Raw genomic sequence first — 22,031 nt, 5'->3', positions numbered from 1 at the left:
AGAATCATGCTATATTGGAAGCGAGAAAACACAACTGTTCATAGATGTGAGGCTGTTTGGGCACCCAAGAGCCGTTGAGACCTTTGGCAAAGACCATCCAGGGTTTCATTCTGACAGCGGGATCTGAGCATGGTGCAGCAGCAGCAACGGGACTGCTATGTCTAGGAAACATTTGCTTCCCAGATCAAAATGAGTTGTAATTCAGTGCCCCTGCATCCCCTGAGTTCTACCCCATTGATGTTTCTCTAGCCCTTGATGGTAAAACTTATTGACCCTTTCTCACTAAGAATTTTTGAGGGTGAAGTAATATTATTACGCTCTTACACAATCACAGTGGAAAACATTGTGGCGGGGTAGTGAGATAATGTCTCATACCACACTGTAGTTACCTTATTGGGAATGCAAAGAGGGTTTATGCGGTCACCAGAGATAAGCAATGGGAAAACTGGAGAGCCCAGGCTTGGGAAGGTTCTGACAGCCGCCTTCTCCCCTGGGGAGATTTTCTTCCTTTTTCTCTACTTCTAGATCCATGGGCCTCCAACAAGGCAGAGGAGTAGGGAAGAGTTTACTTTGGCTATGCTGTAGCCCAGCACTGGCACTATATTCCCCATGTGTGAACATCTAAGCTCTCCTTAAAAAGATCAGGGACACAGTATATTCAATCCTTCTGGCAATCTTTGGGCTTTCTATACTTGTTTCTTCATCCGTAGAAAAGGGATTATGAGACCTGCCTACCGCAAGTGTGGTTTGGAGAATATGCTAATATATAAAAAATCCTCAACACAGCACCTAGCATAGGATAAGCTCTAAATAAATGTTAGTAACTGATGTTGAAGCACACATTCCTTAGGCCCTTTGGTGTATAGATCCTGCACTTGACAGATCCCGCCTAATTCTCAAGAATGACAATCATTAAACAGTCTCTGTGCTCAAACTTAGGTTGTGTCCATCCTCATAGCCTCCAGAGGCCGCGGCATGATAGAAGAACATTTTTCATCAAGAAGATTCTAGAAGGTCAGAGAGAAGATTCTGTAAGGTCCAGAAGGAGAGATCAGGGTGTGCCTCTCTTTTGATTCCACAACAAGAAAGCACAGCATAGAATATGAGAAAAAAATGACATTTTAGAAGGAAAAGAGAAAAAACATTAACTTCAGGATGGGGAAGTTGGTGTTTATTGAGTTAGATTTCAAGTTTAGAATGTGCCAAAGAACTTTGTAATGTGAGACTCTGGCAAATGACTATCTCTGAAGCCTCATTTTGCTCTTTTCCAAAATGGACATAGTGATAAAGTATTCTTCAAAAAAGTACCGTGAAGAGCAGATGTGTTATAAACCGTAAATCTGATATGATGATAGTTGCAATTTGAATGGAATGTCACAGGAACTCAGTGAATCTGAGGAAACAAATGGAAGTTTTCATGTACATGGAGAAGTAGTGTTCGTAAACAATTAAGAGCTGGTCTGCAATCCAGGGCCTTTGGGTCAAATCCAGCCCACTGCCTTGTTTTATACATAAATGAAGTTTTATTAGAACACGGCCACGCTCATTCATTAGTGTGGTCTATACATACTTTACACTACCATGGCTGTCTAGTAGTTGTAGCAGAGACTGCAAGGCCCACAAAACCTAAAATTTTGACTGGCCTTTACAGAAAGTTTCCTGACTCCTGGTTAAGAGCAAGGCCTGTGGGACGCCTAAGTGGCTCAGCAGTTAAGCATCTGCCTTTGGCTCAGAGTGTGATCCTGGGGTCTGGGGATTGAGTCCCGCATCACACTCCCTGCGAGGAGACTGCTTCTGTCTCTGCCTCTCTCTCTGTGTCTCTCATGAATAAATAAATAAAATCTTAAAAAAAAAGAAAAAGAACAAGGCCTGTGAGGTAAGTCCTTTTTTTTTTTTTTTTTAGATTTTATTTATTTATTCATGACAGAGAGAGAGAGAGAGAGAGAGAGAGGGAGAGACACAGGCAGAGGGAGAAGCAGGCTCCATGCAGGGAGCCCGACGTGGGACTTGATCCTGGGTCTCCAGGATCACACCCTGGGCTGAAGGCAAGGCTAAACCGCTAGGCCACCCGGGCTGCCCTGTGAGGTAAGTCTTAACAAAGTTCCTTGCCCTCTGTGTGCCTCCACTTCCTGCTCCCCTGGACATGTTAGGAAGACTGAACAAGTTGACATACACAGAGCATTTAAAACAGCGCCTGGAGCACCAGATCCAGGGCCGCAAGCAGCCAATGTGGTTGTAAGAGCCACTGGCTTTCAGGAGGGAGAAGACCCGTGGAGAGGTCACTGCATGCTTTAAGCCAAGACAAACACAAGATGGGAGTCTGAGCCCCAAATAAGCAAAAAGTTTATTATTGGTGCAACTTATTCCACGGCTTTCTTTCTCAGAGCAACGGTGCAAGCAAACCCTTCCTGTGCTGGACTGTGAGAAAGGGAAGCTGCCCCAGGGGGACAGAGGAAGGAGTGTGGCGTCTGGTGAAGTCCCCTCTGGCCCATCAGGCAGCTACAGCAGAGCTTCTGGGAAACAGGCATGACCAGGCCAAGATGCTGAAAGGACTGTCTGTTTTTTCCAGGTCTTTCCCCTCTCTGTCTCAATTCCCTGGTAATTCTGAGCTGAGGAAGATTCACCTCAGGCAGCCCCTTCCTGCTTCCTCCCCTGGCCTTCTTTTCTCTTCCTTCTGACCTCAGGCTCTAAACAATGTTCTCTTGTTTTCTGTGGTCACAGAAATGCCATAGAAAGCATAATATTTTATCTACTGAAATAAGAAGAATGCAGGCTGAAACACTAAAATATGGACGTTTGACTATAAAAATCTACGAGTGCGTTTAAATTATTCAAACACAAAGCCCAGCTGTCAGGGTAGCACAGACAAGGGCAACGCAGACTAAAGAAAAACGGAGATTTTCATTTTCAAAGGTGAGTGGCCCCTACAGGCTAGTCAGAGCCTGAAATCCCATGAACCAGGAGGAGGGGAAGGTATATGTGTCTCAGGTGTTCAGAGGAAGAAATGATCTCCACTGTCTTTGTTTCCCCGTTTTCTCTCAGTTTAATGTATATTTTGATCTTCTTTTTTTATAATGAAAAAATCTATAATTAGATTCATAGCCAGCTGGACTCAGTTTAGATGATCCCAATTTGGTTGGCAACATCCAAAGCATTATAGTCAGGAGCCAGTCAAACATATGCTTTCTTCTCTCCATCAGGCCTGATCAAGGCATTGACCTTGGCTACATCAAGTCATACAGCTTCTTCACTGCCTGTTTGATCTGCTGCTTATTGGCCTTGACATCCACAATGAACATAGGAGTGTTGTTGTCTTCTATTTTCTTCATGGCTGACTCAGTAGTCAGGGAGGACTTGATCAAACTTGTTTCTCCTGGGGGCGCTCTTTCGAGGATATTTGGGCTGCCTTCCAAGACTTGGGTCATCAGAACGTAGGTGATGTGCAGATCTTCTTTTTTTCTTTTTTTCTTTTTCTTTTTTCTTTTTTTTTTTTTTGTGACTGTGCACGTCTTTCAGCACAGCTTTCTTAGCTTTCAAAGCCTTTGCTTTGGCTTCAACTTTGGGAGGGGCAGGGGCTTCCTTCTTTGCCTCGGTGCCATCTTCGTGAAAGGGCTTGATCTTCCTCTTTGAAGCTTCCTCTTTGGCTTGTGGATTATTTACAAACATGTTTCATTTCCATGTATTTGCAGATCTAATAGCCTTTTGCTATTAATTTCTAGTTTGGTTCCACTGTAGTTGGAGAATGCTGTGTGTTTTCAATTATTTTAACATTGTTGGGGTTTGTTTTAGGGCTTACAGTATTTTCTATCCTTTTTAAAAGAATATTTTACTTATTTACTTTTAAGTAGGCTCCACACCCAATGTGGGACTTGAATTTATAACCCTGAGATTAAGAGTCACATTCTCAACCTACTAAGCCAGCCAGGTGCCCCAGGGCTTATAGTATTTTCTATATTTGACGATCTTTTAAAAGTTTTTAAAGTTTGTTTTTAGTAGCCTCTATACCCAGTGTGGGGCTTGAACCTGCAATCCCCAGATCGAGAGTCACATACTTTTCTGACTGAGCCTGCCAGGTACCAGTACATTTGTCCATCTTTTAAACTTTTTTTCTTTTTTCCCCCAGCAGCCTCTCCACTGGCAGCCTACTTTGCCAGTCCCATCAGTAACATACCGATAATTCTGACAACATATTGACTTGAGAAAATCACTAGGAGTAAATATGTTCATATCAAGCTCTTCCCTATGCTCAATTTTTAGACTTGGATGCTTAAGGGAATCTTTGACATTTTTTGACATTGAAATTAAAACATAACCAAATTCCTATAATGCAAAGGAACACAGGTTTCAAATGACTGATAGGGATTTCTGAAAGCCTTGTAAATTTGAGGCTCCAGAAAGGTAAAATTTAAAAAGAAAGAACAATCATTTCTTAATCTTGTTTAGCAGATCTCCATAAAATATTTTCTTCTTTTCTGATCTTGTGTTTAATTTCTAACTTTTCATGAGTAACTCTTTGTTTTTCCTCTCGGTTAAGACGTTTATAATTTAAAGGGAATATTCTTAAGGCCTCCAACATGTAAATCTAATGAATTTATATTTTATAATCTCTTTGGGTAACATCACTGGCAGTTTAATCAAACATTTCTCTGACTTCTGTAATTTTTTTTACTAAGAGACCCAATCTTCTAGCTCACTTAAAATCTTTGCAACTCCATGGAATCCTAGAGCACCCATCCCTCCTTATTCTGCTTTGCCTAACTACTTAGAGCTCCAATAGGGTCCTTTAAGAATTAAATATACACTATTATATAAAACTAATAAAATGAAAATGAAAATTTTGAAATAAGCTATCAAAAACAACTACCTCACCGTATTATTATATTAAAATTGATTTCACATAGACTATAATCCACTTTCATATAAAGCAATTATCTGCAGGTTTTCTTTAGTGCTATGAATAGCTTAATTCTTCATAAATAGATGTTACCAAATAAAACAGGGAAAGCAAATAGAAACACATTTAAGCAAATCAGATAGAGGGGAAAAATGTAACTTATGGAACACAGAAAAAACAATTCAACCAGAATTTTGGTTTCTATAGAAATTTTCAGGAACTTATCTCTTTTGGGCCAACTGGAAACCAAACTTCAAGTGTTATCAAAGGAAAAAATTTAACTCAACAAAATGCTTGTTAACTCAAGAATGACTCCTTAGGCTAATGCTGGAATTTCTGGCCTTTGCTGAAGGGTCAAAATTCAAAACAAAAATGTCCTTATTTGCTCAGACCACACTAAGGTGAGCTGGAGTACTCCAGTTTTCAAACTCTCCATCACTTGCCTCTCTCTGCTCTTCTTCCTTCCCTTTCTCACTCTACCCAGCTAAGCAAGGGCACTTCCAGCAGACACCCAGAAGCATTTCTCCTACTATAGAAGCAGTAAGGTCCCCATCCCCATCACATCGGGAGCTTACTTATGGAGTGGCAGAGTAATTCTGGCTCCAGTAGTGGGGATTCAATGACCAAGGGAGCCCAATATAGGTGGAGCTGTCCAGGAAAGTTGAAACGAACTTGAAATCAAGGGGAATGTCAGCAAGGAGGACATAGCCATGAGCTCACCTATCTGACTAACAGCAATATGACCTGATCATGCAGGCAAATGATAATTGACAAGAAATTGAGAATCTGGTTTACCTGTTAATTCTTTAGCACCAAGACACATCTGATTACTCTTACTGGCTCATTGTGATTACATTTAGCCACATGAACTCACTGAAAGAGCTCAGATTTCCCTTCCCTTAAAAGTTTAAGGCAAATGTAACCTTGCCGGCTAAAATCACGGTCCAGGAATTAACTAATTGGAGACATGGCTTCTTCTTTGTGGTTGACTCACCAGGTTTTAGATTGGCCTGTATTTATGTTTAGACTATGTATATTTTTAGATTTTTTCTCTATGAAGACTGTACTCAAACCTTGGGATTTTGTGAGTTAAATTCTGTTTTTTTTTTTTTGGAAGTAAGCTCTATGCCGAACATTGGGCTTGAACTTCTATGATCCTGAGATCAAGAGTTACATGCTCTACCGATTAAGCCAGCCAGCAGCCAGGCACCTCTGTACACAGGTTTAATCTGAAAACTACTCATGCTTAGGAATAAAATCAGGGTTTCTCTGCTGTTGTGCTATTGGAACACCCTGTACTTGTACTCAGAGAAAACTGGCTGGTGTCAGGAACAGAGCAGGTGCTCTCACCACACTGCTAAAGTGAGTATTAGGAAAAAAAAAGAAGTGATTCTGCTCCCAATTTTTGACCAAGAAAAACAAAGAAAACACTTTCTTAGGTATTCAAGGCTGTCAAGAGTTACAGTCAATATTCATGAGATTGTGAGCCTTTTCAGGAACTCACAATAAACATTTTTAATGTAGGTAAGGCTAAACCAACATCAGACATTTGCCGCTTGGACCAAGTGAATCCTAAAGCAATTATATTTGAACCTTTAAAATGAAAATGTAATTTGAGGGAAATAAAATGGAAAAGCAAAACTGGTGTACCACATTAGCCTGGAATAGAGATTTTTAGCAATGATGGGTTTGAGTGAATTGAGTACCTGTAGTAGTTCAGGGCAGGCTCCCTTGGGGCTGGATTATGGAGAAATGGTGTCAAAATAAACACAAGTTAGAGGAGTGACCAGAAGCAAGTGAAATGAAGATTTATAAAGATATAACAAACAGCTGAAAGGAGGACAAAGCACTCATGAAACAAATATAGGGGAGCGATGAATTAGCAAGGGCAAGTGGACTTTGAGCCCTAGATCTGATCATGATGTTGTCCAGGCCCAAAAGCCTAAGGGCTGCCCACTTCCTAGAAAAACAACTGAAAGAAAAAAAAAAAAAAAGGAAGAAGAAAAAATAAATAAAAAAAGGAAAAAAAGAAAAAGAGAGAAAAAAATAAGAAAAACAACTGAATCTTCTTATGATAGTTTGTTTCCAAACTATGTTTCCAGCCAGTAGCCTATCGAGTCTCCTTGGTGAATGCCTGTGCACAAGCTCCCTCAAATGTAGAAGCTTAATAGACTCTGGTGCTCTGCTCTGCCTTGATGGTCTTGTTTGTTTCCTTCCCCTGCCTTAATCCTTTTACATTTTACAATGCACTTCTCCAGAGAAAGCCCTTTGCAAGAATCTCTGCCCTGCTTCCCATGTCCAAGACATGCTGAATTACATACTTCCTCTTTCAAGTACTTCCAGCATTTTTCTGCATGACATAGGTTCTCTGTTCAGGCATGGATCTTGTTCCATTTGCCCAGAAGACCATGAGCCCTTCCAAGAAAGTTAACATAGCTTAATGGCCCCTGTATCCCCAGAGCCTGCTGTAGTGTCTGGCACATTCTAGTTACTCAGAAATGTTTGGTGTCCTTTAAAAAAAAAATTAATTTATTTTAGAGAGAGAGGGAGGGAGGGAGGGAGAGAGAACACACAAGGGAGAGAGAGAATCCCAAAGCATGCTCCATGCTCGGCATGGAGAGGGGCTCGAGCTCACAACCCCGAGATCATGACTGGAGCCAACATCAAGAGTTGGACATTTAGGGGGGTGGGAGTGAATGGGTGACGGGCACTGGGGGTTATTCTGTATGTTAGTAAGTTGAACACCAATAAAAAATAAATTAAAAAAAAAAGAGTTGGACATTTAACCGACTGAGCCACCCAGGTACCCCATGAAACATTTGACGAAGACATCAGCTTTCACTGTTGCCAAAAATTAGCCCATAAAGCTTGACATGTCTGAGGTGTATAAGGGGATGTGGAATTTCAGGGAATGGAACAAGTCATTAGCATTCAGGTGATCCTCTTGAAACTTGAAGCATGTGAGTGGATGAGCAGGAAAGAATTTGGTCTATAAGTTGCAGGAATGTGCCTACACATTGCAGAAATAATCATCCTGGCAAGAACTTAAAATTATGAAAAACAAACTCTTAGTTCCTTATATGAAATTTACAACAATAACAAGTGATTGCATTTGATCCTTTAAACCACATTGTTTTTGGTGCCCAAACAGGTGGTCTGAGGAACATTAATCACCTGAGGGGCTCCATCCACAAAGAAGGCTCCAGGGTCAAAAACCAGTCAGGGCCACAGTGCCTAACACAGCTTCCTCCTGGGAGCACCGCCAATACCACACTGATGGGAGTCTCTAAGTCTGCAGCAAAGAAGTCTGTTTAACTTTGTTGAACCTAGTATTTCTGTTTTTCTTCCTTACAATACCCACAAAAATACCTTGTCACTTGCACTCTACAGAACGTACTTTGGGAAACACTATTCCAAACAGCTTGTATAAGGAATTACTGTTTTTCTTTTACTGAGGTGGTATCTGAGACTTAAGATCATTTTATGTAAAGTCACACAATTCTAAGCAGTGGAGCCATTCACTAATGAATTCCACGTTTGTCAATTGCTGTTAATACACCCCAGGTATTGTGTTAGCACTGGGCTGACAGTTCTAGAAAGCAGGCTGCCTTCCTAATCTCAGGTCACAGAATCCTAGACGGGTGAGTGCAACCAACTCATTTACAGAAGAGAGTCTCAGTAAAGGTAAACACCTCCCTAAGGCTTTACAGATTAAAGAGGCAGAACTGGAATTCCAAGACAGGGCTTTGTCTCCATACCCTGGCTTCCACAGTGCAACTGCTCAGCCTCAATATACTCACAACCACATCTATTCACAAAATATACAACCTAATCTTGGAAATCTTTTCAAGACCTTTTTATTTTTCACCTCAACTGGTTCTTTTTTTTTTTTTTTTAAGATTTTATTTATTTATTCATGAGACAAAGAGAGAGGCAGAGACCTAGGCAGAGGGAGAAGCAGGCTCCCTGCAAGGGGCCCGATGTGGGACTCAATCCCGGACCCCGGGGATCACACCCTGAGATGAAATCTGAGCCACCCAGGCGTCCCTCAACTGGTTCTTGCTATGAGTCCAGAGCCAGCATAAACCCAGATCAGGATGGTGTTGTCTTTACTTAGAAAATATTAAGGGGGGCAGCCTGGCTAGCTCAGCGGTTTAGCGCCGCCTTCATTCAGCCCAGGGCATGATCCTGGAGAGCTGGGATCGAGTCCCACGTCAGGCTCCCTGCATGGAGCCTGCTTCTCCCTCTGCCTGTGTCTCTGCCTGTGTCTCTGCCTCTCTCTCTCTCTCTCTCTCTCTGAGTCTCTCATGAATAAATAAATAAAATCTTTAAAAAAAAAGAAAATATTAAGGGACACTGACTTTTTTTTTTTTTTTTTAATTTGAGAGAGAGTACGCATAAGCAGATAAGCAGGCAGAGTGGAGCAGACAGAGAATCTTAAGCAGGCTCCACACCCAGTGCAGTCCAACGCGGGGCTTGATCTCACAGCTGAGATCACGACCCCAGCCCAAACCAAGAGTTGGACACTTCACTGACGGGGCCACCCAAGAGCCCAAGGGACACTGGACTTCTAATCATTTTTTTGACATATTTACAAGGGCACTTGTTGACGAGTTATTTCCTGGGACACCTGGGTGGCTCAGTGGTTGAGCATTTGCCTTCCTCTTTGGGCACAATCCCGGAATCTGGGATTGAGTTCCATATCGGGCTCTTCGCAGGGATCCTGCTTCTTCCTCTGCTATGTCTCTCATGAATAAATATATTAAAAAATTTTTAAAAAGTTATTTCCTTGAGAAATCAAACTTTTTGATTAACTATAAATGATACATTTTCAAAATTTCATTGTGTATTTTTGTTGTAAATTTCCGAATTTAGTGTCTTGGGTAGCTGAGAATACTTTTGTTCTTGGAAATTCTCATTGGAAAATGAACTTTTATAAACTCTGAGAAGTGGTGATTCCTTTCTTTTATCTCCAGATCTGAAGAATGATACGGATCCTCTGTCCCAGGAAAAAAATGCAAGTTAGTCACAGTGTTACCCACCATTTCAAAGAGTTCTCATACCCCATTAAAACCCCTGCTCTGGGATGCAACATTGCATTGTGAATCTTCCACATACCTGCTTACTTCTACCTTTGATGTTTAGGAGACCCAGCTGCTACTTGGGAGCTGCAATCATGAAATTAGGAATAGGCAGCAATATAGGTCCCTGAGCCAGGTATAACTAAAATGTACCTTAAAGTTAGCCCTAAAACAGCTACAACAATCACAAACCAATTAAGAGCAACTATAAAGGGGTGCCTGAGTGGCTCAGGTAGATGGTTAAGTATCTGTCTTCAGCTCAGGTCACAATCTCCAGGTCCTGGGACTGAGCCCCGCATCTGGCTTCCTGCTCAGTGGGGAATCTGCTTCTCCTTCTTCTGCCACTCCCCACTGCTTGTGCTCTCTCTCTCTCTCTCTCTCAAATAAGTGAATAAAATCTTAAAAAAAAAAAGCAGCTATAAGGACAAATCCCTACAATAGATATTTTTATGATTCAGCTGTGATTTATTTAACCATCCTTAAATGAGTGAAAAGCAGTGTATTCTTTGTGTCTTCATCACAACCAAGACCTACTGAGAGGTAACATAGGGGAGAATTTAAGAGAAAACATAGAAAATCTTCATTAGACTGGAATTTGGAATGGTTATAAATTGAGGCTGTGGAATCTCTTTTCTTCTGCTCTGCTTGGGTAAATCCAAATTTTTTGTTCCCCAGAATCAGGCAGACTAGCTTGAACTTTTCATTACATGTTCCTGGTGATCTCCAGTCAGCCTTCCCAATGCCCTTTCCAACAACTTCCAATGAAAACATCCTTTGAATGCCAAAAAGGGAGTCAAGGGAGGCCAGTTTTAGACAATATTTTCCACCAAATTAAGAGTTAAAAAGTCAAATGCCAAAAATGAAGTTAAAGAAAATATGAAAGTCTCCCTGTAGCTGAAAAATAGCCCATTGTGTATATACCAGGTATCACTTACAAAAGTTCTAGAAAAGCACTGTCCCATAAGAGCACTATCATTTGGATATTCCAGGTATAGATTTAATTTAAAACCATTACTATAGCAAATAAGGCTGTATGGGAATTTGTGTACCGTGCAGAGTCCATCTATACACAAATACCTTATCATGAACTTTATTCCACTACCTAGCTAGAGTGGGTATGACATGAGCCAAACCAAACTTTGAAAGAGAAGGGAAGTAGCATTTTCTTTGTTTCAGTCTATAACTGTTGTGGGTTGGGGGCTTGTGGGGCAGTGTCTGATTCATGAAGATACATTCAAATTCTAGGTCATGGCATCTTGTCTTAAAATTCTTCAGTTGGATGCCCAGCTAAAGCTCTAAAGGAGAGAAATTTACCCAACTTGGACTCTCACCAATTTCCTTCCAGATTTTATCAAGTTAAGGCTTCATAGTCAAATGCTAAAGGCGATTCTTATAATAAGTACATACCTGTGGCAGTTTCATATCATTAATATCCCAGCTTAACATCTCTTTGTCCTCAGAATCAAAGTCTTCAGGCTCCATGACAATCAGCTTACCCACAGGTTTCCGTCTATTCAACTTCTAGCAGAAGTGGTGGAGAATTTTCCTTTCAAAGGCCTTTCATACAGTGGGATCAATCCACTCTTGAGCAGCTTAGACCTGGAGACTGTTTTCTGACACTAAAAAATAAGTGATAGTAATACTGACCGTTAAAGAGATAAAAATCAGTACTTGCCTGCCAGAAAAACCTGTTTCATTGACATTTTTTGCAAGCACCAACATACAAAATAAAAATACACTCTAGAAGTCATTAGAGATCTTGTTGCAATAAAGCTTGACCGTGGGGAATCAGAAGCACCAGGATCATTGCTTTCACCTCAGGTTTGGGCTGCCTTTCTCACTCCTAGACCCAGGTTGGGAAAGCCTGAGTAGAGACCATTGTCACCTATAGGCAGTGGTTTTCCCCTAATACTTTGGGGCAGGAAGGAGAGGTGGCTTGCAGTTCTTTTCATGGATATACCTTTGTACACTAGCTAACGTGTGGTTCAAGTTCAGTGAGAAACATCACAACCAAATGTATCTAGAAATGTTTTGTAAACCTAAATTGCCACAGAGATTAATTTTTATCTCCTTAGTAAATCCAGTGTGTACTTTATATCTTCAAATATTGTCAATGGATGTCCTCAAATCATATTCCCTCTAAAACCTTGGCATTATTGACATTTTGGACCTGGTAATATTTTGCTGTGGGAGGTTATCTTGTGCACTATAGAATGTTTAGCATCATCCTTGGTTTATGACCATTGAGTGTCAGTAGCAACACATCCCTTTGTTGTGACAACCAAAAATGTCTCCAGACATGGCCAAATGTCCCCTGGGTGGGGGTGGGGGGGCAAACTGTTTGAGAATGACTGCTTTAAATTAGTGTTTCTTGACTTTAACTCAAAGCACTTCAAAACTTCTTTCTTCAAGACTTTTTAAAAAATTTTATTTATTTATTAGAGAGAGCACAAGTAGGCAGAGTGGCGGGCAGAGGGAGAGGGAGAAGCAGACTCCCCACTGAGCAGGGAGCCCAATGTGGAGCTCAATCCCAGGACCCCCGGGATCCTGACCTGAGCCGAAGGCAGATGCTTAACCAACTGAGCTACCAGGTGCCCCCTTTAAGACTTTCTAATAGAATCTCCCTCTTCCTTGCCCCCTCCCAAAAATTCTATCTCAATCTCACTTTACTTTGATTAAATTGTATTATGTAAGTGATAGAGATTAAAAAATGTTTGTGCAAATTGCATTTCTTCCTCTGAGAGGAATACCAACTCTGGTTTCTAATTGTAATTGGTTAAAGGAGATTTAACCCCCCAAAAAAGGAAGAGAAAAAGAAGGAAGGAAGGAAGGAAGGAAGGAAGGAAGGAAGGAAGGAAGGAAGGAAAGAAAAAAGAAAGAAAGAAAGAAAGAACGAAGAAGGAAAGAAATGTTCTACACTGGGGAAAAAAACTAGTCATTTTGCAGATGAAATGTGTTTATTAATAGAACACAAAGTGAAATATGTTTACATGTGTGACATCTCCATTTGCTTATTAAAACAAGGATGTAATGATGTGACATAAAACAACTTAATAGTAAACTTGCACTATGATTACTTTAGTAGTCTCCAGCCAACGAAGTCTCATGGGCTTTCTTCCTTAGTTATTTAACTGTATATAACCCTAATACTTTTCAGTCACTGAGATATGCTGAGGGCAAGAATATGAATACAGAAATATGTGACCATTATATAACAAGCTAATAAGGGTCTCTTCACCCTCCCACCACATTCACCTACAACCTAGTGGTCAAAGAACATGAAGTCCATTACCCTTGTTTCAAACACTGCCATGCAAGGTTAAATCCCCAAGAGTTTTAAGTCAAATTCTATTTGGGAAATAAGCATTGAATTGCTGAAGAAATGCTGCCATAAACTCACTTGAAATCAGATTTCAATTACAAGTTTATGAGACACAAAGATCGAGTGTCAACATGATGGCAGCAGTTTTATGTACTTACCTCTTTGAACGTTAACAATAGTAACTCAGACGGTCTAAAACTTGTTATAGCTAATCGGAACAGATTGATCTTTTTAAAAAAATACCTCGAATAACAAGATTCACATCTCAAAAATTCAAAAGCGTTTGAAGCAACGCAGACATAATTCTTCTGTTTTTAAATTAAGGGGAGGGGAGTAAAAATTCTTGCTGCACAGAAGTTACATTGCTCTTTTGATTTTCTCAGATATGAATTGTTGCCAAATGAACAAACGTTAATTTAATATTCCCCCTGAAAGTTAAGAACACTTGATCTTAGCCAAAAGGCCAAGAAGCGATGAAAGTTAAGAACAAAACAGGAAAAAAAATGTTTGCAGCCCTTCGAAAAATAAACAACTAACTCAGTTTTCTTCCAGAATTAAAAAACTAATTTTGTAAAGACTTCCTTTTTTTTTTTTTTTAAGCAACTTGTACCAAAGTATATTCAAATTTCATCATTTCTACAGAGAACCAAGTACAACAACGAAACCCTGGAGGAATAGGGTGACAGAATATTCCTTACATTGGCCTCTCCTCAGGATTTCTGGCTTCCTTACCTTCTGACTTCTTATGGAAATGCAGACAATACAGTGTCATAAAAATCTCATCTCTGGTTCAGGTCCCAGCAGGTTCTGATCATTTTCTACGCAGAAGCTGTAGTTCCCTAATCCAGGTCAAGGTACACTATGCTAATGAGCTCTGGCAAAAGTCCAATCAAAATTTAGATGCTCTCAGCTTGGGATAGGTGAAAGAGCTTGGGATAGGCAAGAGTGATCCAGCCCAATTGGCCCCAGAATGCCAGTAATATGATGGATATTTCAAAGTTTCACCTCTGAACTTTCTCCTCCTTTAGTTTAAGAGGGGATTTTAACTGAAATGGACATTGAAAAAAGAACCTCATGAGGAAGTACAGGTGTTTTTCTGCTCATCATTTCATAGGTTGGGCTCATAACAGACTGATTTAATAGTAGATTCTAATTCTCCTACCACTTACCCCTGCCTCTGTATGAGAGAGAACAGAGAGACAGACAGAGGTAGAGAAATACCATGCTGATGGAACCTACTGGAATAGATATTGGATGGCCAACATTCCTAAACCAGAAATACTAAAATGCTATTTATTCTACACCTACCAATTATGCCCCCACTAATTCTGAGTGTTCCGATCTCAAATAATATCATTCTCCCAAGTCAGTTCAGTCCACATGCTGTGTTCCAGGCTGTCTGCTAGGCTCTGGAGATCTAAGGGAAAATTAAAACATTGAATTTCATAGTAGAAAAGACAAACAAAGACACTAAATAAGCCTAAGATAACTTAATGCATGGAACAGAGGCATTCTAGAAGGAATGTGGAAGGAGAAGTTATGAAGTTGAAGGGAAGCTAATCTGGGGAAACTTCTTCCACCACCATGATGCCCGATTAGCCTTTTGAAGGACAGATGGATATTTGTTAAGGCATCAAAGAATGGAAGGTGTTTCAGGTAACGGTGATATTATGAGCAAAGAGAAAGTCATGGGAAAAGTTAGTGTCCTCAACATTAGAAGTAGGCGACTGTCAGGAAGGCCCTGACCATGGAAGACAGGATGTGGACAAAGGGATGAGCAGGCCAGAGGGCAAAATCCTCGGGAAGACTCAAAATCCTGTATTGTGTAGTTGCTAAGAGATCATTGGCAGTGTTGAGATTTCTCACTAGTGTTTTAGTTCATGAATGAATTTCTCTTCTGCCTAGAGGTTGAGACACTGAAGAATTTTCTGGTGCTTTATCACACTAATCTTGATCTGCTCCTTGTAGTCCCTTCTTGGTCAGGGGGTTCTTTCAACATCTCCAGACACGCTGTAGCAGGACAAAGCCAAGGGCTCTGCCAACTGGCAAGAGAGAGAGCTCTACATGGTGCTGCTCCAGAAGCTCAAAGTAGAAAGCTCCAGAAGCACAAACAATGGATTTTAGACTTGAGAGGAAATAAATTGGTAACTGGCACACCCGTCATGATTATCCATTCATTTCGGTCTCCTCTATTCTTGCCAGTTACCAATTTATTCGTAATCTTTAAAAAAAAAATTGTGTTCTTATCTCCTAGAGGTTCCCATTGTTAACATTTTGGTCATGTCCTTTCAGGCATTTGTTTCCCCCTACACACATCCCCGAACAAAGATATTACTTTGCATAATTGTAAGAGTAAATGTACATACTATTACTTTAACTATTCATGAGTGCTAGTCCTGGGTCCCCAGCTAAGCTACTGGTTCCTTTACGGAGGAGTTGGTATCTCTCACCTCCCTTCTCCTCACACAATGATCAGCTGCAGGCCAGCTGTAACATCACATCCATCTTCATCCACCAACCAACCCTACTCTGACACAGGAAGAAACTGAGGAGCTCTCTCCACACTCAGATTGGGCTGTGACCTCATGTTGTAGACTGGTTAACGGCACTTGTACTTTCGCAAGGCCAGAATCCTACCTTCTTACCCAAATTCTCCTAATTGGATCTCGATCATTGTTTTTAGTGACAACAATAATCATGGCCACTTCCATTGATCGAACACTTGCTAAAGAATCCATCCTTAGAGCACTCTTATGTGGTAGATGCTATCCTTATTATACCCTCTCTTCAGCGGTGTTCATCGAGGCTTTCAGAAATAGTGACTTGCAAGCATGTAGGTGGCAGCGCTGAGGCAGAAACCAGAGCGTGCTGGCCAAGGTGCTGCATGAACTGCCCAGGGTTGTTCAGGGTCTGGAGTCTTGTCTTTCTTCCTATGTACTCAGAGCTCCACTCTGCTTTTTTGAGTCTCTGTCTCCTTTCCGAAGACAGGAATCCTGCCCTAAAAGCCAGGTGCTCAGGGGCACCCGGGTGGCTCAGTTGGTGTTCAAGTCTTCATTTTGGCTCATTTCATGATCTCAGGGCATTGGGCTCCCTGCTCAGTGGGGAGCCTGCTTCACCCTCTTCTTCTGCCCCTACCCCTGGCTTGCACATGCGTGTGGGCGCGCGCACACACACACTTTCTCTCAAATAAACAAACAAATAAATAAAATATATATAAATTTAAAAAGCTGGGTGCTAAGAGGCCCTATTGCTTGGTGACTGACCTCAACCACGGAAGCTTGGATTTCTCAGTATCTCTGCTCTTGTGTTCCCCATCCCTCTGGGGCCTACTTACTGAGATCATGATGGATTCTCACATCATTGGGGGTGCTTTAGGCATTTTAGGAAGGATAGTTCTGTGTAGGACTGTCCCATGAACATACTGTTTCCCCAGGCCCTAAAGGCCAGCAACACATCCAAGTCACAACACCAACCCTAGCTTCCTACACCTGTACTTCCAAATGTTTAGAGAGGGCCAGGAGAGTGTCATTGTATGGCCTCTGCTTCAGGACAAGTATGCCAGAGGTGCTTGCCTAGATAGGCTACCACTGTTGTCTCCAGTTTATGGCCTTCAGACTTCTTGCAATACAAGATGAATGAGCTTTTCCAGCATTTACAAGTCTTGTCTATCCTCCCGGTTCAATAGATGTGCCAGGCCCTAGCTTCACCCATTGTCTGGTCCCTCCACTGTGAACTAAGCCATTTATTTAACTCTTACCATATGTCAGGTACTGTTCTAAACACTTAATCCTCACAACTACCTTACGAAATAACATTATTATTAAGTTATATTAGTACGAGAAACTGAGGCACAGAGTGGTTAAATAACTCAATCTTTATGAGGTCACGAAGGAACCAATCTCTTGGCATCCATAATCTGATCTTGGTCAAAGGAGAAATATCAGCTAGATAACAGTGATTTCCTCTATGATAGAGGAAATCTATCTGACACATCAGCCCTTTCTGGTAACAACTTCCCCCTGCCTCCTCACCTCACCATTTTTAAGGAAACTGCTATTGCCACCCCCCTCACTCCCCCTACAAGGCTATCCATCAGAATTTTCTGTCCCTTCTAGCACCAGACTCAGTCTGATCTATACAGTCCTCTTCTGGAATTTCCCAAGTCAGAGGTGAAGAGGTTGCTCTTTCCTTTCAGCTGCCAAATTGTAAGCTGGCCTCTGAGCTACTATGGCCATAGCTCTGCTGTTGCAGGACAGAATCTGACCATGAAACCAAAGGGAGCAAAAAGCATAGGGAGAGAGATAAGCAAAGGGAGAGCAAAGAGATTTGGATTCAGGCAAGTCTGTGGCCCACTCCAGTCCTCTCATTTGGAATCATGCGACCCACAAAGACCATTTACACTTTCACTCCTTGGAATTGAGTCCTTCAACTTGCACCTGTTAAAGATCTATTAACACATCTCCAATCTAGGTAAGCCTAAATTTTGCCCAGATTTCAAAACGAACCACTCTCCTTTTTATTTATCCTTCTAATAAAGGTGGGCACCCAGAGGAACTTGTCTGACACCCCTTAAAATCAGAAAGGCTTCATAATATCTCACTTGAGTCAATGTGCAGGACACAGAATCTTCATCATCTCAGTTAAACCCTGAACCAACACAAGCAGTCCTTAAAGCAGGTAATCATTCATAAAAAGTTCATAAAACTGAACTTTGGATTTTTCCTCTAGGGTGTCTCAAATTTTAAGCCATTTGTGATTCTCACATGGAGAACTCTTCAAGGTCTGTATAGGATACTTTAGTTCTAAAGACCACCCTGCATCATCTTAAATTGGATTCTGAGCTGCATCTGTTCTGAGAAATAAGAGGCTTAGTGTACTCTATAAATATCTGGGCAGACAAGACAGACATGGTTGACTGTTGCCTAATTGGTGGTTCAGGTGGGGAAGCCTCTGGATGTCATGGTGTTCTCTGGAAAATACTATGAAATTTAGAAATACTTTCTTTAAGGGGTGCCTAGATGGCTCAGTTGGTAGAGAAGACAACTGTTGATCTCAGGGTAGTGTATTTGAGCCCCATGTTGAGCATAAAGCTTACTTTAAAACATATACATACTTTAAGACTTGAGAACAGTTTTACTTACAGAAACTATGACTGATAGATATATGTGTAATATAAAAATCACAACTATGAACCCAGGGTCAACCCCCCAAAAGGGGAAAAAAACCCGAAACAAAGAACTTCTCACATTCATAAAAGTGGATTTTTTCCAGTTTCCTATAAAAAGTTTGCTGCTCTTTTGTTTTGTACCAAAAGGCAAGAAATGGGATGTCCTGCTGGTTGATAACAATGTGAGTAAAGTCAGAACTGAGAAAACAATTTTGTTTCTTAAATAATTTTGCAAATTAGGAAATTGACACCAACTTTTTAAAATTTAGGAATCAGATTTTTAAAAAGTCACAGAACAATCAAAGCAGGAATATGATCTACATTAAAATGGAATAAGCTGTTGCTGCTATTTTAGAAGAATTAATAAATATTTCAAGCTATTTTGTTCTGATTTCCAATATGGTAAACATTGGTAGATATTACCACATAATCAAAAGCTGTTGGAGGTTCTTACTAATTTTGAATAGTGAAAATAGAAGATTTTCAGAAGATTGACAACTGCTGTCATCACGTAGTAAGTCCTGAAGTAGTGAACCCGTCATGGGGTGGGGTGGAGCTGTTGCTAGTGATAGTCACACTCAGAGTGTGAACTGCCCCATCTTCAGCTCTCCATGGGCTCCTATCTCAGGACTTGAAAGGTGGCAGGAATGGAGGGGGTAACACGATAAGGAGAAAGAGATGCTGTCAGTAAAACAGCACCACCAATGTCCACAGGATGAAATGCTGCTGGAGGAGGGAGGTCCTGCCCTCAGCCGAGGCTCTATGGCACCCAAGACTGGTTCCAGCAGACCCAGCACCCACCACTTCTGCTGCCTGTGAGCTTCTGATCACCGGCATTTGAGGTTCTAGCAGCTAGCGTCCCCATAGAGGGCAGAGCAGGAGAGGGAGAAAGTGGTGGACAAATGCAGTAACTGAAGACTCAGCGATGAACACACATGAGATATCCCTTGAAGAAAACACAGAGAGAACTGTGCAGAGCTGAGATCCTGAAGGTAGAGCCAAAGGCCAGCACCTGACAGCCTAGACTGGTGCCACCCAAACTCTGAAGCCTGGCGGAATCACAGGTTAAATATTTGTAATCAAAGGATTGCACACCTGAAGCTAATATAACATTGTGTTAATGATCCCTCAATTAAACAAATTTAAAAATAAAAGAATGCTGAGAAAAAATGCAACAAAAATGGTAACCACTGTTCTTTGTATTATGGGATTGTTGATCATACTATTTCCTTTTTTATATTTATTTGTAATTTTCTAAATTTCCCATAAGAAAGGTGCATCGTTTTTTAGCATGACATTCCTTTTTAAGTCAGCGATATAAAGTAAAAATAATTACCATTTGTACAGTGCTTTATAGCAACAGTTCTCAAACATTTTTATACTCTTAAGAAATAAGGAGACTCTTGGGGGACCTGGCTGTCTCAGTTGGAAGAGCATGTGACTCTTGATCTTAGGGTCATGAGTTTGAGCCCCATGTGGGGTGTAGAGATTACTAAAAAAATCAAAAATATGAAAATCTCAAAAAGCTTTTGTTTATGTAGTTATATCTGTCAATCTTTACCATATTAGAAATTAGAACTGAAAACTTTTTTGAATATTTATTTTTTAAAAGATTTTATTTATTTATTTGAGAGAGAATGAGAGCATAAGCAGGTGGAGGGGCAGAGAGAGAAGCAGACTCCTCACTGAGCAGGGAGCCCAATGCAGGGCTGGATCCTAGGACCCTGAAATCATGACCTGAGCCAAAGATAAATGCTTAGCCCACTACCACTAAGTGACTCAGGCACCCCTGAAATATTTATTAATTGATGTAAAATAATAGTAATAACCCATTTCATTTTAATATAAATATCACTTAAAAAAAACTATGTTCAAAACAAAAATTCATGGGATGAGTCACAGTAACATTTTTTGCAAATCTAATATCTAACGCAATAGAAAGCAGCAGGACATCTCATATCTGCTTCTGGATTCAATCTGTTATAGTACATGCGGATGTCATGTAGGCTCTGGGAACTACACTGCATGTGTGAGAGATTTATAGTGAGATTATTTTGAAGTGAAGAATATATCTTAATATATTCATGAAAATAGTTTTAATTTTGTAAACCTCCTGTAAGGGTCTAGGGTACCTGCAAGATTCATTGGACCATACTTTAAAAACCATTTTCTTTTCTTTCTTTTTCTTTTTCTTTTTTTTTTAAGATTTATTTATTTGAAAGAGAAAGGGAGCTAGGCAGGGGTAGGGGGAAGGAGAAGGGCAGAGGAAGAGAAAGAGTCTCAAGCCGACTCCCCACTGAGCACAGAGCCTTGGTGGGGCTCCATCTCATGAACCTGAGATCATGAACTGAGCCAAAATCAAGGGTCGGACACTCAACCGACTGAGCCACCCAGGTGCCCCTAAAAACCATTTTCTTTATACTATACAAAATATCTTTACAAACAAATCTCATCTGACTCACAAAAACACCTTGAATCAGGCATGTTTTTAAACATATGAGGAATTTGGGAGTCAAAGAGGTCAACCAATTCATCAACCATCACATGAATTCCTGTCTTTTAGAGTCTGAATCTGAGACTCAATTCCAGATATCTATCATATCAACCCTGAAAAGCTTTTTAACTGCCCGCCTTTTCCCAGGGCAATAGCTGGGACACTTAAAGATTTTATACACAATAATTAGGATTAATACATTAATTCTAGAATGTGATAAATAAAAACAGATCTAGAGGAGTTAGAGAAGACAAAGCATGACATAGCAGAAATAAGCACAGGTCCTGGCAGGCAGGAGCCCTGAGTTCTGGACGCCATTCCTTCACTTATTGTGTGACTTGAGCTGAGTTTCTCTACCTCTCTGGTCACCAGGATTGCCTCATCTGTAAAATGGGATGATGATATCTTACCTGCCTGAAGGCATGGTCTGGACCAGATGATTGCTCAACATCCCTGCTAGTGGAAGACTGGTCATCTACCAAAAATTCCAGTCACTTGAAAAGTAGGAATACAACTCAGCTGAAATGGACTCTCGTTTGATAATTCCTATAATTCTTCCTTTTTCTTTAGAGTAATATTTGGGACTTGGTATTTATTGAAATTTATTTCAGTCATCTTTCTTGTAATTTCTTCAAACTTTATCCAGAAAACCTAACCTTGAGAAAATTCATTAAAATCACCTGGGTGACTCAGTCAGTTGAATGTCCAACTCTTAATTTTGGCTCAAGTCGTGATCTCAGGGTCCTGAGATTGAGCCCCCATGTCTCTCTCTCTCTCTCAAATAAATAAAATCTTAAAAAAAAAAGAGAGAAAGAAATCACTTAAAAACTTTGGTGAGTAGAAACCCAATGCAATTCAACAAGCCCCACAAGTGTACTGAACACCCACTATTGTGCTGGAGACATGTTATGATTCTAGAGAAGCAGGCACACCTGATTTTATTTCTGGGCATGCTACTGGATTTACACATCTATCATGCACTTAAGCTGGTTTGTTTTTCCAATTTTTTATTGTGGCTAAATATACATAACATAAAATGTACTATTTTAACCATTTTTAAGTATAGTTCAGTG

The 22,031-nt window shown here is 40.6% G+C and overlaps 1 protein-coding gene across 1 annotated transcript in view; it reads right to left on the bottom strand.

Annotated features, from left to right (window-relative positions):
- The window catches only part of GCM1 (glial cells missing transcription factor 1), a 45,367-nt gene that overhangs the window by 5,568 nt on the left and 17,768 nt on the right, over positions 1-22,031 (bottom strand). Inside the window, exon 2 of the mRNA XM_072831585.1 lies at positions 11,383-11,594. Coding sequence (XP_072687686.1) covers positions 11,383-11,457 — 75 coding nt within the window. The 5' untranslated portion in view covers positions 11,458-11,594. The remainder of the gene's footprint in view (positions 1-11,382; positions 11,595-22,031) is intronic.

This window comes from Canis lupus, chromosome 7, assembly GCF_048164855.1.
Source record: "Canis lupus baileyi chromosome 7, mCanLup2.hap1, whole genome shotgun sequence".
Classification (NCBI taxonomy): Eukaryota; Metazoa; Chordata; class Mammalia; order Carnivora; family Canidae; genus Canis; species Canis lupus.
Note: the sequence above shows the minus strand (reverse complement) of the source record. Positions and strands in the feature narration are given on the sequence as shown.